General features: G+C 38.3%; 1 protein-coding gene and 1 pseudogene across 2 annotated transcripts; one reads left to right on the forward strand and one right to left on the reverse strand.

Annotated features, from left to right (window-relative positions):
- Window positions 1–465: 465 nt before the first annotated feature.
- On the reverse strand, window positions 466–2,278 carry LOC125199955 (uncharacterized). Its single transcript, XM_089067758.1, has 7 exons — window positions 2,062–2,278; window positions 1,890–2,000; window positions 1,714–1,824; window positions 1,527–1,637; window positions 1,364–1,447; window positions 1,191–1,286; window positions 466–1,124 (listed from the first exon to the last, which is right to left on the reverse strand). Exons 1-7 carry the CDS (start codon window positions 2,071–2,073, stop codon window positions 570–572), a joined length of 1,080 nt encoding a protein of 359 aa, XP_088923884.1. The 5' UTR covers window positions 2,074–2,278; the 3' UTR covers window positions 466–569.
- A 3,626-nt stretch (window positions 2,279–5,904) lies between these two features.
- LOC125199957 (formin-like protein 20) lies at window positions 5,905–16,609 on the forward strand (annotated as a pseudogene). Its single transcript, XR_016136728.1, has 17 exons — window positions 5,905–6,515; window positions 7,414–8,120; window positions 8,231–8,452; window positions 8,530–12,728; window positions 13,141–13,261; window positions 13,449–13,520; window positions 13,711–13,809; window positions 13,902–13,943; window positions 14,100–14,180; window positions 14,275–14,325; window positions 14,407–14,488; window positions 14,551–14,645; window positions 14,761–14,832; window positions 14,918–15,034; window positions 15,119–15,187; window positions 15,276–15,342; window positions 15,654–16,609. The product of XR_016136728.1 is annotated as a formin-like protein 20 (transcript).
- The last annotated feature ends 418 nt before the right edge of the window (window positions 16,610–17,027 follow it).

The following is a 17,027-nucleotide window of genomic DNA, read 5'->3' on the forward strand; positions in this document are numbered from 1 at the left end:
TGATATTACTATATGCCAATTTTAAAATTCATGAAAAATACCAAATTTTAAGCAAAGTTTATGATTTTAAGGACCAATATCTCTAATTTTGTTGCATACCTAACTGAATAAATATCTAGCACGGTCCGTTTAGACCAAGCGTTACAAAACTAACCCATTACTCACATCAATTAAATAGGAATCATTATATTTAATTATTCTACAGTAATTTATTTAGATGTTTTTTTTTGCACAAGATTAGATTAATGGTGTTCACTGAATTAAGTAGGGAATTTTTTTGACTCTATTGGTTCCATTTTTTGCAATGGATTTTTTTTAGCAACAATTAGTCTTGCTTATCATTTTCCAAACCAACATTTTCTATGGCAATTATCATTCTCCTGTCTTTCCAAATAAAATAAGAGAGCTTCATTATTTAAAATAGTGATTTAAAAGCTATATAGATGATACTTAATCACAGAAAAACTAGGAAATTTAGTTGTTTAAAGTAGAAAAAACACAGTTGCTTTAGTCTGAAAATTTAACAAAGTCAAGATAGATAGATAGATGCATATATAGAGGTTGGATGTTCAAAGGAGTCTGCGGCGCTTGAGGTCTTGCTTAACGCCGTGTTGCCTGCCCTTGAGGTGCTGCTCGAACGCGTCTTGGTTCATGCAAGGAACTCTGCACACCTCACAGACTATAGGCGCTTTCGAGGATTTGTGCCCGCCCCTCTCCTTGCACAGCTGCAGCTCTTGCACCTTGGCCGTGTGCTTCTGCCCCTTGAAGTGCATCTGCAATGCACCAGCGTCGCTGCACCAGATTTCGCAGAGGTCACATCTAGTTTTCGAGACAGTGGTGGTGTTGGATTCCCTCTTCCTTTTCATGAAGCTAATCTTGGCCTTGTGCTTCCGCCCTCTCAAATGCTGCTGCATTACTAAGGCGCTCGAGCAGCTGGCCTTGCAGAGATCGCAGACCAAATTCTCCGCGGGCTTGCTCATCTTGCTGGGAGGAGGTGGTGGTGTGGCAGGCTTCTTGGGCGTTGTAGCTTTCCTCTTCAAGAATGAATGAGGCCCTGTTGAGACGATGGTCTTTGGGAGAAACGGATTGGGCCTCGAAGATGGATTTCCTCTTGAAAATGGCAGCTGAGAGATGGGGAAACAATAGGTCAAAAAATGAAACATGTATGGCTAAAAACAGATGTTTGTTACCTCGTTTGGTGGATTCAGATGCTCGTTGCGTGGTATTCCGGGTGGACCTTGCCACGCCTCCTGTGGCAACGAACGAGGCCTTTTTGGGATGATGGTCTTTGGGAGACAGGGGAAAGTTAGGTTAAAAAGAACCATATATGGGAAAAAAGAGGTTAAAAATAAATGCGTTATACCTCATTTGGTGGTTGATTCAGATGCTCGTCGCGTGAAATTCCCGGTGGACCTTGCAACGGAAGAGGCCTTTTTGGGACGATGTTCTTTGGGAGATGACGAAAAGTTGGGCTAAACTGAACCATATATGGGAAAAAATAGGTTACAAATCAAAATTTTTGTTACCTCATTTGGTGGAGGATGAGCTTGAGCTTTGTTGCACGGTGGATTCAGATGGTCGTAGCGTGATATTCCAGGTGGACCTTGCAACGGAAGAGGCCTTTTTGGGACGATGGTCTTTGAGATGAGGAAAAGTTAGGTTAAAAAGAATCATATATGGGAAAAAATAGGTTAAAAACAAATGTTTTGTTACCTCATTTGATGGAGGATGAGCTTGAGCTTTGTTGCACGGTAGATTCAGATGCTCATCGCGTGATAGTCCCGGTGGACCTTGCAACGGAAGAGGCCTTTTTGGGACGATGGCCTTTGAGATGAGGAAAAGTTAGGCTAAAATGAATCATGTATGGTTAAAAACAAATGTTTTGTTACCTCTTTTGATGGAGGAAGAGTTTGAAGTTTGTTCCTTGGTTCAGTCGAATCTCGGGCTGCTGGATTCAGATAGTCAGCGGGTGAGAATCCGGGCGGACCCTGCCAAGGCTCCTGTTGCATGAACCAGTGTAAGAAGAGGATTCGGGAAGAAAGTGATGAGAAAAATACTCACATCTTTGATCATAAGTGGTCCAGGTGGTGGTGTCTGAGTTTTAGACGATTGTCGAGGAACGCCCTCTTTAGAGGCTGCGCGTTCGACCAACCAAGCCTTGAAGCTTATTTTCCGGTTACACTCCAAAGATGCATCAGAAAGTATAGAAGGATACTAATGTAAAAAGATGCATCAGAAAAGTATAGGATTTGATTTTGAACTATTATTTTTAGCTACATTTTGTACTATGACTCTGTTGTATTCATACAGATTACTTGAATAAGTTAAGCACATTTTGAAGGTACGGAAAATGATGTTTGTAGCCACAAATAAAGCATGTAAAATGGAGTATTAATTAAATCTAAGCCGTTGAAAAAAATAAAGCCAAAAATAAGGTTAGAACCTGAAGTTTAAGAAGTGAGGGGTCTGGTTTTTGCTCATCTGTAGCCATATTTATCTATCATGAAAAAAATAAAAATTAACACTAAAAATGGATGAAAATTAGTACTATCTCACAACAGAGTGAATAAATGTTTTACTACTCATTACATAAATACTAATTAAAACTAATATTTGGTGTTAATCTGCATGAGTTCCAGTTAGTATCATTCTACTGGTAAATAATCATTCAATCATGAAATATTAATTTGAAAGAGAAAGTAAATGTGAGACAGAACAACATAAAAATCAAAACAGAACACATTAATAATATTTTTTCATGCAAGGAAAATAATACTTGCCTTAATGGAAGAAAGAAGGATTTGGAGGAATGAGCATTGCAAAAGTTTGAGTCTTTTTTATGCTCATCTATTTTTATATAGACTGAAATTTGTCAGAAATTAAAAAAATAAACAAAATAATAAAGTTCTGGGAAAGTTGTTTAGGATAGTGCAATATAGTACTCCAATAGGAAATGCATGCTTACTTTTCTGATTTAGCCTAAAAACTGATAGAAAGAAAAACCAGAAAAAGTCTAGAAATCAATTAGAAAATGTAACAGGAAATTAATTTGTTCTATTTCATTTGTATTGTGAAAAGCATTTTTTAAGTGGGCGTATTAATATATGGATTTTGGAAGACACGTCTATGCATCTATAAAAGACGAGTTTTGGCTTTGGTTTAGAGTATTTATAAGGTGTGAAATTATATATTGATAAGGTTTGGACTAATCTGAGTATTTTTCTTAATATGGCAGTTACCTAATCAATTGAACATACACTAATCAATAATTAATATGGCAGTTACCTAATAAATTGAGCACTACCTACACCATTTGTTTAGGTGAATTTGATATATAGACAATCAGGATTACGTTAATTTGTAGATAATAGTGTGGATATTTGATAGATTGATGCAGTAATAAATATATTCAGTTACGAATTGGATGTGTCATTGGATTAAATTTTGAGCACAATTACTTCAAACTGGACGTGCCATTAGAGAAAGATGATAATTTAGTAACTGCCATGGATTAATCTTTGAACCCATTAATTATTTCAAATATTAATTTTCCGCATTAATTTTTAAATTATAGAGTAATTGAATTTAGGCGTTTAGCAAACGTTGAACTCTTTCCAATTATTTTTATTTCAATATTATAAATATTTTAAAAAATAAAATAAAATAAATTTGAAAACAATTGAAGAAATAAGAAGGATCAATTGAATTGGGGGGTCTCTTTACTTTATTCTACATAATTACATATTAGTCTTTTCTTTATTTTATAATTAATCCTAATTAATATAGGAATAAGAAGAGACTTCTTAATTACAATATTAAACAGAACAAATCTCTATAAATACTCATTCACGATTCAATCACAATTCCAATAATAAAAAGTAAGAAAAAGGAAGGTTGGGAGCGTGTACTCAAATTTAACAAGGAATGCGAATCGCGGAATTTTGTTTTGAAATTAATGAGTATTTTTTTGGAATTTTATAGTCATGAACTTTGTGTATTGTGATTTTTCAATATTGACCTTCTTGCACAATTTTATATCATAAACTCTTGTGGTCCCCAAACAAATTACAATATAGGATATGTGATTGATTTTTGTTTGAAATTCCATAACTGGCTTGATGAGGAAGATGATTCTAATGCGAGATGAAAAAAGTGATGAGATGATTACCAGAAAATATGAAAGTTGCTGGAAATAGATGGAAGCGAATGTAAATGATTGAGGGAGAAGGTAAGATGGAAACATATTAGAGCAAAAGAGAAGTGGTGGTGGAAAACATATTTTAACTTTATTGAATTTATTGAATTTTTCATTTGCTTTCTAATCTACTATTTCTTGATTAATAGAGTTGAATTAATACTTTATTGTTAACTAATTTTCAATTAATGAAATTTATTAAATGGTGATTAGTTTAGCTTAGAAAGTCTAATCTACAATCACATATAATATCTATTAATTACCACTTTCAATAATATTGATGTCAATGGGGTAAATTTACGTCCCAATTGAAAGATTTAGATCATTCCGTTGTCAAGGTTATTGAAATATTGGATGTATAATAAAAATATATATTATGCGAAATTATTTTTTTCAGAATGTATTAAAGTGGGATTATCAACTTAAATAAATTGCATGATACAATATGAAATTTAACAAAATATTAATTATTATTGTTGTTGTTGTTATTTTTATAATAATATTAATAATAAAAAATGCATAATACATAAATTCTAAAATCACAAGCCAAATAATATGTTTAATGTATATTAATTTGCAACCGTGCAATTTATTGAATAAATTATATATTTAATAAGTACTATAATAATAAGAATTTTGTTCTGGTATTTACATTATATGAAATAATGATAAGCGATGTGGCCATGTGGGGTTAATGTGATTGAAAAAGTATAATTCAAAGAGGATGCCGAATATTCTTTTGTTTATCATTTCATAAATTTTATTTTACATAATGAAACAAGTATGAAAAAATTAAAATGAGTCGTGCATCGCACGGGCGTGACACTAGTAGTAATAATAATCAGATCACTACAACATATCACTAAAATCGCATTGCGAATAATTGTACTACCAACTTTCCAATAATTTCTAAAAAAATATTTTATAGCTTATGATATTGTATTGAATCATTAAATCATGGCACGAGATCATCCTGCCTGTATCAATGCAATATACAAAAAATATCAATGAGGTGTATTAATGTCAATTAACAAATTATAATTAATTTATAAAAAATATCTCAAAACTTTAAATAATTATAATCTCAATTTAAATTTTACACAACATATATCAAATTAAATGTAATTTTATAAGGATTCTAACAAGATCTCAATTGCATAGGTTCCAATGTTAAAATATTAAAAAAATTCTTGAATTTTCTTATTTTTTAAGAAGAAGTTTAATTTCAAAGTAGCTATCAAAATATGTAAATATAATACATATACAATGTCAATGCTAAACTATGTTGATATATTCAAGGAATCGCATTGATATTTTTTATACACTATATTAACAGTTTGTCCAAATTCCCAAATTTGATACTCCTTCTTCTTATCTTTTTAAATTAAATAATAAAACGAAATTACAACACGTGACAATTTATAGACTACTAGATCTCTGGAAATTATATATGCACGGACAAAATTCAATTTTTTTAAAAAAATTTGTATGTTAGTCACCAATGCCTGGAAAATATTGAACAATTATAAAATTAAGCTAAAGTATTTTGGTTTCAAATTATACATAATTAAGCTAAATTATTTATGCATAATTATAAATAATTGAGAAAAATATACTAAAAATTATGGAATAATAAAAAAAACGAAAACCATCTTCTTCTCTCTCCTCTGCATGCATCGTTGCATCTATTCCTGCATTAATCCATCTTCTTCCAATTTCATCTCCAATTTTACTTCCCCTTTGCCTCAAACCCTAAACTCAGAATTAATCGATTCTGAGAATTGGTCGCATGGTTTTTCTCTCTCAGCTGCATGATCTCTCTTCCCCTTTACATTATTTGTTTTAGAAAAAGTGAGGTTAACGAAATCCAATTTTAATCGGGGGATAATTGTTTTCCCTCTCAGAATTGATCAATTCTCTACTGTTCCAGTTGACCTGCAGAATTAATCAATTTTCCCTCTGTTAATCGAGCTCAATTTATCCCACATTGCAACAATACACTGGTTGATTGCGGGGGCCAAAACCTTAGCTGAAATTAGCAGGTTCCTGCTTACATATTGGTTGTGTGTGTGAATTGACCGAATTCAGCCCGCAGTATGGCGGTAGTGAAGATGTGATCGCATTTTGGTGCTAGTTAGTGAGTTATGGAGATGTTTTCGTTGATTGCGGTTGGAGAGAACGGAATCGAGGGATTGGATTGGGAGAAGGAGTTTTGGATCCAATCAGGGGTGAGAGAGCGCCGCTAGAATGGCGCTGTTCAGAAGGTTCTTCTACCGGAAGCCGCCGGATCAACTTCTGGAAATCACTGAGAGGGTGTATGGTATGCTTTGATTGCATTTTAATGGCCTTTTAGTTTTTGTTGTGTGGTTAATGTAGCTGGAGATAAATTGGAAGGATAAGTGCATCAGTGAACTATTTCATGGCTTCTGCCCCTAAATCATGTAGATTTTGAAGTCCTTTGATAACTTTGTAGTTCAAGACTGTTTTTGGTAGTGATAATTTTGAGCCTGGTGATTAGAGTTGATCCTTCATTTCCTGTGAGGATATAGGTATAAACTGTGTTGGAAATTTGTTGTTACTATTGAATGCTACCAAAGTTTTCCCCCGCTTGTGGTTTCTTGTTTCTTTTTTGTATTATTACTTGAGAATGAGGGATTGCATTTGAATGACATGGTTAAAGTGGATGATTGTATGAACTGTTCCTGCTTCATGATGTTTTGCAAACAGTAATGGGGTCGCACCTTTCCAATATTTGGTTATAGAGTATGGATTTTGAATGGTATTGTTATATGAAGATTGGAATTGTGATTTTGAAGTCCTTGGATAAATTTGTAGTTCAAAACTTTGTGGTAGTAATAATTTTGAGCCTGATGATTTGAGTTGATTCTTCATTTCCTGTGAGGTGTGATATTGTGCTGAGACGGAGTTATATGGTGCAACAAGTAGTTTAGGGTATTTTGGCATCTTGACAATGTTGTATTTGAGCTGGTTTTGGTATTACTATTTGAAAATGAGGGATTGCATTTGAATGACATGGTTAAAGTGGACGATCATATAAACTTTTCTTGCTTCATGACGTTCTGCAAGCTTTAATGGGGTCTCACCTTTGCAATACTTGGTTATAGAGTACAGAGTTTTGAATGGTACTATTGTATGAAAATTGGAATTGTAAATTACAACAAAATGATGATGCCATTTGTTTTTTGTTCTCAATGCAGTGTTTGATTGCTGCTTCTCCACTCATGTGCCTGACGAGGGTGAGTACAGGACATACATGAATAGGATTGTAGCTCAGCTGCATAATTACTTCCCTAATGGAACTTTCATGGTTTTGAATTTCAAAGACGGGGATGGTAGGAGCCTATTTTCTGATCTGTTAGCTCAAAATGGTATGACGGTCATGGATTACCCTCAGCAGTATGAAAGGTGTCCACTGTTACCTATGGAGATGATCAACCACTTCTTGCGATCGAGTGAGAACTGGTTGACGGTTGAGGGCCAGCATAATATTCTTTTATTGCTTTGTGAAAGGGGAGGATGGCCTCTGCTTGCATTTATGCTAGCTGGCCTTCTTCTTTACAGGAAACAATATACTGGTGAGGAGAAGACACTTGAGATGGTATACAAACAAGCGCCCAAGGACCTTCTTTCCCTTTTGACTCCTTTGAATCCACAACCGTCTCAACTCAGGTATCTTCAATACATCAGTAGAAGAAATTCTATGTTGGATTGGGTAACATCGGATGCACCTCTGGCCGTGGATTGCATAATACTCCAAGCCCTTCCTCGATATGACCAAGGACAAGGATGTCGACCAGTAGTACGAGTATATGGTCATGAATTTTCTTCCAGATTGTCCAGTATAAGCACAAAGCTTTTGTTTTCATCTTCTAAAGTGACTAAAGATATACCTTACTATCAAAAGGTAATGACATGATATTACATTTAAAAGTTAAATTTGAATTCGATACAATGGTTGTTTACTTTAATGATTTCTTGGTTTAACTAGGCTTTGATGATGATCTTTGACTGCAGGAAGAGTGTGATCTAGTAACAATAGATATCCATTGCCGTGTTCAAGGAGATGTTGTCCTTGAATGCATCCATTTGGAGGATGATCTAGTGAGTGAGAAAATTATTTTTAGAACCATGTTCCATACTGAATTTGTACGGGAAAATATTTTGATGCTGACCCACAGCGAAGTAGATGTTCTTTGGGATGTAAAGGACCTTATCTCGAGGGAATTCAAAGCAGAGGTACAATTTTGTATTGCTTGCATCAAGTGTCTCAGTTTCTGTTACCTTACTTGTTGAAACCTACCTCTCTTTATCAGGTTCACTTCTCAGATGAATCTTCTCTCCTGCCCATCATCACCACAGAAGTTGTGAACAAAGATGACGAAGACAGTGAAACAGAAGTTGCCACTCCTGAGGAATTCTTTGAGGCAGAGGAGATCTTTAGTAGTTTCATTGATGCGCAGGATGACATGGTGGCATCTGATGACTATCCAATTGAAGTTAGTGCCCAGGTTGATGTAGCTCAAGTTGATAAAACTCTGGTTGATGAAGGTCGTCACGACATTCCCTTGGAGGATGAACTGGAACAACAAGTGCTTCAAGAATGTACTACAGATGAGACCAGTATTCGTGGCAGCACGGTGGAAGAACAAGTGTTTCAAGAATGTACTATAGATGAGACCAGTAGTATTCGTGACAGCACGGTGGATCCTGTTAGCAACTCATTGCATAATGGGGAAGTCCAACCAGAGGCGTATGTATTTTCTGAGGTAGCCACCGACCCTGAAACCTTATATAAGGATGATGGTGCGAGCAGCAAGTTTGAAGAAGATGGCAACAAACAAAGTGAAAAGGAGGGTTCAAAACAGAAGTTAGGTGGTGATAATGATGAGCACAAGCTGGGTCTTCACGACATTGTTGATGAAACCAAAGTTGATAAAACTCTGGTTGATGAAGGTCGTCACGACATTCCCTTGGAGGATGAACCGGAACAACAAGTGCTTCAAGAATGTACAATAGATGAGACCAGTAGTATTTGTGGCAGCACGGTGGAACAACAAGTGTTTCAAGAATGTACTATAGATGAGACCAGTAGTATTCGTGGCAGCATGGTGGATCCTATTAGCAACTCATTGCATAATGGGGAAGTCCAACCAGAGGCGTATGTATTTTCTGAGGTAGCCACCGACTCTGAAACCTTATGTAAGGATGATGGTACGAGCAGCAAGTTTGAAGAAGATGGCAACAAACAAAGTGAAAAGGAGGGTTCAAAACAGAAGTTAGGTGGTGATAATGATGAGCACAAGGGTCTTCACGACATTGTTGATGAAACCAAAGTTGATAAAACTCTGGTTGATGAAGGTTGTCACAACATTCCCTTGGAGGATGAACCAGAACAACAAGTGCTTCAAGAATGTACTATAGATGAGACCAGTAGTATTCGTGGCAGCACGGTGGAACAACAAGTGTTTCTAGAATGCACTATAGATGAGACCAGTAGTATTTGTGGCAGCACGGTGGATCCTATTAGCAACTCATTGCATAATGGGGAAGTCCAACCAGAGGCGTATGTATTTTCTGAGGTAGCCACCGATGCTGAAACCTTATATAAGGATGATGGTACAAGCAGCAAGTTTGAAGAAGATGGCAACAAACAAAGTGAAAAGGAGGGTTCAAAACAGAAGTTAGGTGGTGATAATGATGAGCACAAGCTGGGTCTTCAAGACATTGTTGATGATGACATTGTTAATGAAACCCAAGTTGATAAAACTCTGGTTGATGAAGGTCGTCACGGCATTCCCATGGAGGATGAACCGGAACAACAGGTGTTTCAAGAATGTACTATACATGAGACCAGTAGTATTCGTTGCAGCACGCTGGATCCTATTAGCAACTCATTGCATAATGGGGAAGTCCAACCAGATGCGTATGTATTTTCTGAGGTAGCCACCGACGCTGAAACCTTATATAAGGCTGATGGTACGAGCAACAAGTTTGAAGAAGATGGCAACAAACAAAGTGAAAAGGAGGGTGCAAAACTGAAGTTAGGTGATGATAATAATGAGCACAAGGGTTTTTCAATAGCCCATATGAAACAGCCTGTGTACAGATCAAGATCCGATCTAGATGCAGTTTTTACAAGTAAGAAAAATAAGGAGCAAGATTCACCAGATGTTGTAGCGAGGTGGATACCTTCTAACAAAGGTTCTTACACGAATTCAATGCACATACATTATCCTTGGTCGAGACATAACAGTGCTCCAGCATTATTGGTTCTCGGCAAGGATTCTGTGTATAGGGTGAAAAGAAAGCCCCAATCTGCTCCTGCATCCCACTGTACTTCTCCATGGTTTCCGGACTCATCAGCAGTCGAAGCAGCTGCTGCCCCAACTTCTCCATCTAAATCGAAAGTCATAAAGCCTTGTGAACTTAGTCTAGTGGAGATACGTACCAAAAACACTTCTCCATCTCCCATCTCTCCTCCTCCATCAGAAGCACCTCCTCCTTCAGAATCATTATCAGAAATACATGCTTTACTTCCCACATCAATTCCTTGTGAAGAAGAACTGAGCTTGTCACTTCCGCCTCCACCACCACCTATTGCTATGCAGCTTCCGCCTCGACCTAGGAAGCTTCCACCTCCGGCTCAGCCCACTCCTACTCCCACTGTAACGCCTCTGCCTCCATCTCAGCCCATGAGCACTCCTACGCCTGTGTTTCCGCCTCTGCCTCTGTATCAGCCCACTACCACTTCTACGCCTGTGCATCCCCCTCCCCCTACATCTCAGCCTACAACCATTCTTACGCCTGTGCATCTGCCTCCGCCTCTACCTCCACCTCCATCTCAGCCCACAACCTCTCCTCCGCCTCCGCCTTCGCCTCCATCTCCATATACACTTGTGCCTCCTCCTCCGCCTCCATCTCCAGCCACACCTGCTCTATCTCAGTTCACAACCACTCCTACAGATGTGTCTCCGCTTTCTACTCCAACTTCATCTGAGCCCACCACTCCTTCGCCAGTGCCTTCACCATCATCTCAGTCCACGACCACTCCTACGGATGTGTCTCCGCTTTCTACTCCAACTTCATCTGCGCCCACCGCTCCTTTGCCTGTGCCTTCACCACCATCTCAGCCCACGACCACTCCTACGGATGTGCCTTCGCCTCCGTCTCCATCTCAGCCGACCCCCACTCCCACAACTCCATCTCACCCGACATCCATTCCCATGCCTCCATCTCTGCCTCCATCTCATCCCATGACTACAACTATGCCTACACCTCCGCCTCCATCTCAGCCAATGCCCATTCCCACGCCTCCGCCTATGCCTCCACCTCACCTTCTGCCTCAGCTGGCCTCCGCTCCCATGTCTCCACCTCAGTCTCCATCTCAGGTCACATCCATTCCCATGCCTCCACCTCCACCTCCATCTCAGCCAATGTCTATTCCCACGCCTCCGCCTCATCCTATGCATATGCCTCCACCTCACCCTCCACCTCCACCTAGGTCTCTATCTCAGGCCAAATCCATTCCCACGCCTTCACCTCCGCCTCCACCTCCAACTCCACCCTTTCCATCTACTCATACTACTACTTATTCACCGGCAGCCCCACCTGCACTGGCATCGTCTCCATCTCTCCAGGATTCGACTCCCCCATCATTGTCTGTAGATTCTAGCTTAGCCATAAATTTGCAAGGAAACCAAAATCATCCTCCAGTACCAATACCTCCTATCTCATCGATCATGGAGAATACTAGTACCATCACCCCACCACCTCCACCTCCACCTCCACCACCAATTTGGTGTAAAATGGTTTTAGTGTTATCAAACTCTTCAACTTCAGGTCCATTCCCATATACTTTTCACGCTGCTTATCCATCACTACCTCCTAATCAGGGAGTTTATTATCTTCCACAGTCTCTACCTCAAATGACTAGTGCTCCACAACCAACACCAATACCTCCTGGTTTTCCAGGATTTTCACAACCCCTTGCGTTGTTTGGAGCACCTACTCAACCTTTTCCATCTCTTGCGACTGGTGTTACACTAACTCAACCTTCACCCCCACCTTCTGCTTCAGGAACATTACCTCCCCCAACATCCTGGGCTTCCACCCCCTCTCAACCTAATAGAGGAGCCCCCCGCCCCCCTCCCCCTCCCCCTCCCCCTTTTGGTGGAGCACCTCCACCACCCCCTCTGCCTAGAAGAGGTGGACCACCTCCACCACACGCTTTGGCTAGAGGAGCCCCACGTCCACTACCCCCTCCTCGAGGTGCACCTGGCCCACCACCGCCACCAGGTCCACCGGGAGGAGGAGGTCCACCACCACCACCACCAGGTCCACAAAGAGGTCCACCACCCCCACCTGGAGTAGGTAGAGGGATTGGTGCTTTAAGGGGGCAGGCACGCCTTGCAGTAAAAAAATCTAAATTAAAGCCGCTTCACTGGAGCAAGGTGAGCCGGGCGCTAAAAGGAAGCTTGTGGGAAGAATTGCAGAAACAAGGAGCCCCTCAAGTGTACTACTCTTCCTCTCTTTGTTAAATTTCTTCAGTTAGACATGCTCCGCTTATTGTGTATCTTCATTATCTTCTATAATTTCTTTGGGCATTTTTCACCCTCCTTCCAAAATAATATCAAGATATTGTTTTGAAAATTAATTAACTAATTTTCAAATGTGCATTCATTTGAATGAATTAAATCTGTTCTTGATTTATTTAAGTTACCAAAATCCCGTCCTCTAATTCTAGTGAATAACATTATGCGTTGATCTATATGAACTATGCCCGTTGCTTTGTTTTTAATGCCTATACTGCATGAATTAAATATCATCCATGTTCATGGACTTAAGTTTTACATGAGTTTGTTGTTTATTTCCTTTTGTAGCTTCTGATTCCTTGAAGTTACTGATTTCTTGCCCTCTAATTCTAGTGCACCAGAATTTGATGCGTCAGAAATTGAGAGTCTTTTCTGTGCAACAGCCCCGGGAAAAGACAAAGGCAAAGATGGAGCCAAGAACGCTGCTGCAGCTAAGCCTACCAAAATCCAGCTGGTAAAGTAGTATTGGCAATCCAATAATTTTTTTTCTTCAATCGTTTCTTTTTGGGAGTAAACTATACAGCGGAGAAATACCAGGCTACCAGCTGATAATACTTTTCACATTGTGATCATTTACTTTGCCTTAGCTTGGATAAACAAGATATAGTATTTTTCTTATTCTATGGTTTGGCATCTTGTAGATTGACCTAAAGAGGGCCTATAACGTTGAAATCATGCTTACAAAAGTGAAAATGTCACTTCCTGACCTAATGGTAAGCTAAACTAGTGCATCTTTTCTGTCATTTGTTTGTGTTTACATTGGTTAATTACATAATGGATTTGTTCAAAACAAATTTGTTTTATGGCCAGGCCAGGAAATTGTGTGAAACTATTTAAAGCTTTATACTAGTTAGAAAATTGTCACAATTTTCTTTTAATATCATGCATGGTTTGCTTTCACAGACCGCGGTACTTTCACTGGATAACACAGTTCTGGATGCTGATCAAGTGGAAAGTCTTATTAAGTTTTGTCCAAAAAAAGAGGAGATGGAGCTTCTCAAGGTGAAATATTGAAAGACAATAACTGTGAATTTGTAACAACTGTGATCTAAGAAGCTGTCACTTTTATTGATTTTTAGCATTATTTCTTTTAGACATACACAGGTGATCCAGAGATGTTGGGAAAGTGTGAACAGGTCTGTGAACTGGACCCTAACTTACACCATTATGCTATTTTATTTTATTTTTTTCTTGGTGCTCTGGTTGATGAAATGAAGTTTTTTGTCCCTAATCAAATCACATAATTTTTCAGCAAAGCTTCATTTTTGTTTGTAACAGTTTTCATGTTTCAGTTTTTCCTAGAACTGATGAAGGCACCACGGATGGAAACTAAATTGAAGACTTTCCTTTTCAAGATTCAATTTAACTCTCAGGTCTGATTGATGCTAACAAACTTCGAGACTTAGTAAATTCTGCAAAATTTCCCATGTTTTTCTTCTAATTTAATTTTATTTATCATGCTCCCAGCTTTCTGATTTCAAAGAAAGCTTGGTTATCGTAAACTCCGCCTGTGAAGAGGTAAACAGATGGATTCTAGTGAGTTCATGGTTTGTAGTTTTAATCACTGGGAATGAATTTGACATCATCCTCATGCTTCAGGTCCGGAACTCCGATAAACTAAAAGAAATTTTACAGAAAATATTAGTTCTTGGAAATACATTGAATGAGGGAACTGCAAGAGGTATATCCGTATTTATGGAATTAGTAAATGCCGAAATTATGAAAACTTTCTCTGCAATGTAGGTGCCGCCGTCGGATACAAACTGGATAGTCTTTTGAAACTGACGGATACACGTTCAACCACTAGCAAAATGACACTTATGCATTTTCTTTGTAAGGTATCTGCATATTTTATTTTTAACTTATTCTTCATGTATGTTTAATATCTATATTGGACCAAAAACACATTATGAACAGAGGATCACATTTTGAAACTGTTTTTTTGTTTTATAGTCCCTTGCTGCTAAGAATCCAGATCTTCTAGACTTTTACAATGATCTTCCTAACCTGGAGGCTTCCACCAAGGTTCTTTCTCAGCTACACCACAAGATGATACTTAAATTTGATTTTGTAGATACCCTAGAATTGAAAACGACTTCCCTTTCCGCAGATTCAACTAAAGTCGTTGGCAGATGAAATGACATCTATCTCCAAGGGTTTAGAGAAGGTGAAGCAGGAATTGGATGCTTCGGAACATGATGGTCCTATCTCCGAAGTTTTTCACAGGGTACACATTAGAGCATCTTATACATGCTAACACAATTTTCCGAATCATGAAGTTGTTGAATTTTCATGTTGATGTGTTTGGCAGACTCTGAAGGAATTTATTGGTTCTGCTGAGAGTGAAGTGACCAATGTAATGAACACATATGCTGTTGCGGTAAAATTTGACCTATATTATCATGTGACAGCCTCAGAATTTATTTGCTTTGGTAATGTGGTTATTCATCATTTGAAGCGTTTGGCAGGGTAAAAATGCTGAAGCAGTGGCTATGTACTTTGGCGAAGATCCTAACCGAATCCCTCTCGAACAAGGTAACTTGGAAATAATCCATTCTTTTTTTCTGAAAAATATAGGAAAATGCAACGTTTTCCCCAAAAATGTGGTTGCGTTTAAACATAAGAATGTTGCGCAACCTTTGAGCAATATATCCATAAATTCACATCTGACTGGTTTTCCAATCTCGAAAAAATTCGACTCGGCATTTTTGTTTGGTGCCAAAATGTTGCAGTTATGACATTTGTGAGAACAGTGTTAAATATTTGTGCCCCCTTTTTCCCTTTTCTTTTTCTTGTGTGACATTCACATTTCAGCCTGCTGAGCCAGTGTGTTTTAATGTATCCAGTCACTGAAACCCTCTCGAACTTCGTGAAGCTGTTCCAGACAGCCTGCGAAGAAAACAGCAAGCAGGCTGAAGCAGACAGGAAGAAGGCTCAGAAGGAGGCTGAAGCCGCAGAGAACGCGTCGAAGGTGTAAATATTGTAAAACTAAAATATGAGAACAATTGTAGCACAGCCCCTGCTGGAACAACCAGATTTGCACTTCCGAAAAGGAACCTGGAGGAGGCTGTCGATCCTTTTGCATAACCAACTGGGGCTGTTACAAGAGTGCCAGCGGCTGCTTTGGATGATGCAGGCAGCCGATATGCTAGTCTCGGGGATGTACTTACCAGAGGAGGGATTCTTCACAAACCAAGTCATCAGAGGCAGAGCACTGAGCTGGAGGGGGCTCGAGCACCCCCAGTAGCTGAAAATATTCGATTCAGCTCCCTCAAAGCTATATTTCTGGCCGGGCCACTGATCAGAGGTATGTTCGGCCCTCTTATCTATCCCCGAGATAAATGTTGAATACGGGCTGGATTGATTGGGGCTGATTGAGCTCTCCCGTCCTAGTGGAAGCAGAGCCAGGCAAAATCCGACCTGTGTTCTGACGTCAGCTATATGAGGATATCATGGGAACTATAATGCAGATTGCTGATGCGAAAATGTTTCATGTATAAAGCAATAACATCCATACTGATTCTTTGTTGTAGCATAGAAAGAAGAGAACCTTCCAATATATTTTGTTGTACAGCAGTAAAGGTAAAGTGAAAGAGTGGATAAGAGAATAGGCTGTTAGTCAAATATAGAAAATATAGTCATTTTTTTTTGAGTAAGTTTTAGGTATTCCCATTGATTTTTTATTAGAATATATCATTCATTCATTCATCAAGGGAAAAAGCATTGGTTGGGTAGTAATTGGTTTTGTTATAAAGAGATGTTGGATTTTGATTGATTTTTTTTTTGGTTATAGTGTTATTGATTATAGCTCTAGCACTTTTGTTAATCCTTTCGAAACCAATTGTGTTTCCGGAAAAATTCTCAATATCATATTCGCCTTGAAGCAAAACATAAATTGCAGTTTTTCATTATGGTATTATAGAAAGACAATTACTTGATACTGTATATGGAATAGTATTACTCCATGTAGTGAAATGATAAATCTTGTACTACAAAAAAAAAATCTTGTAGTTTGTATCATGCACCCGAATTTACATGTTGAAATGATAAATCTTGTACTCCAAAAAAAGGTCACATAATTCATTATATCGGGTGTAGTCGCGAAAACAAGGAGAAAATGACCTACAAACCAAACAAGTGTTTATTCGAAGGGGTAATTTGATAGGATAGATAACTCATTTATTTTAGAGTTATATAATTAAAAATAATCTAAATGTATG

Source organism: Salvia hispanica, chromosome 3, assembly GCF_029641045.1.
Source record: "Salvia hispanica isolate PSC_SH4W2 chromosome 3, Shi_PSC_v1, whole genome shotgun sequence".
Lineage (NCBI taxonomy): Eukaryota > Viridiplantae > Streptophyta > Magnoliopsida > Lamiales > Lamiaceae > Salvia > Salvia hispanica.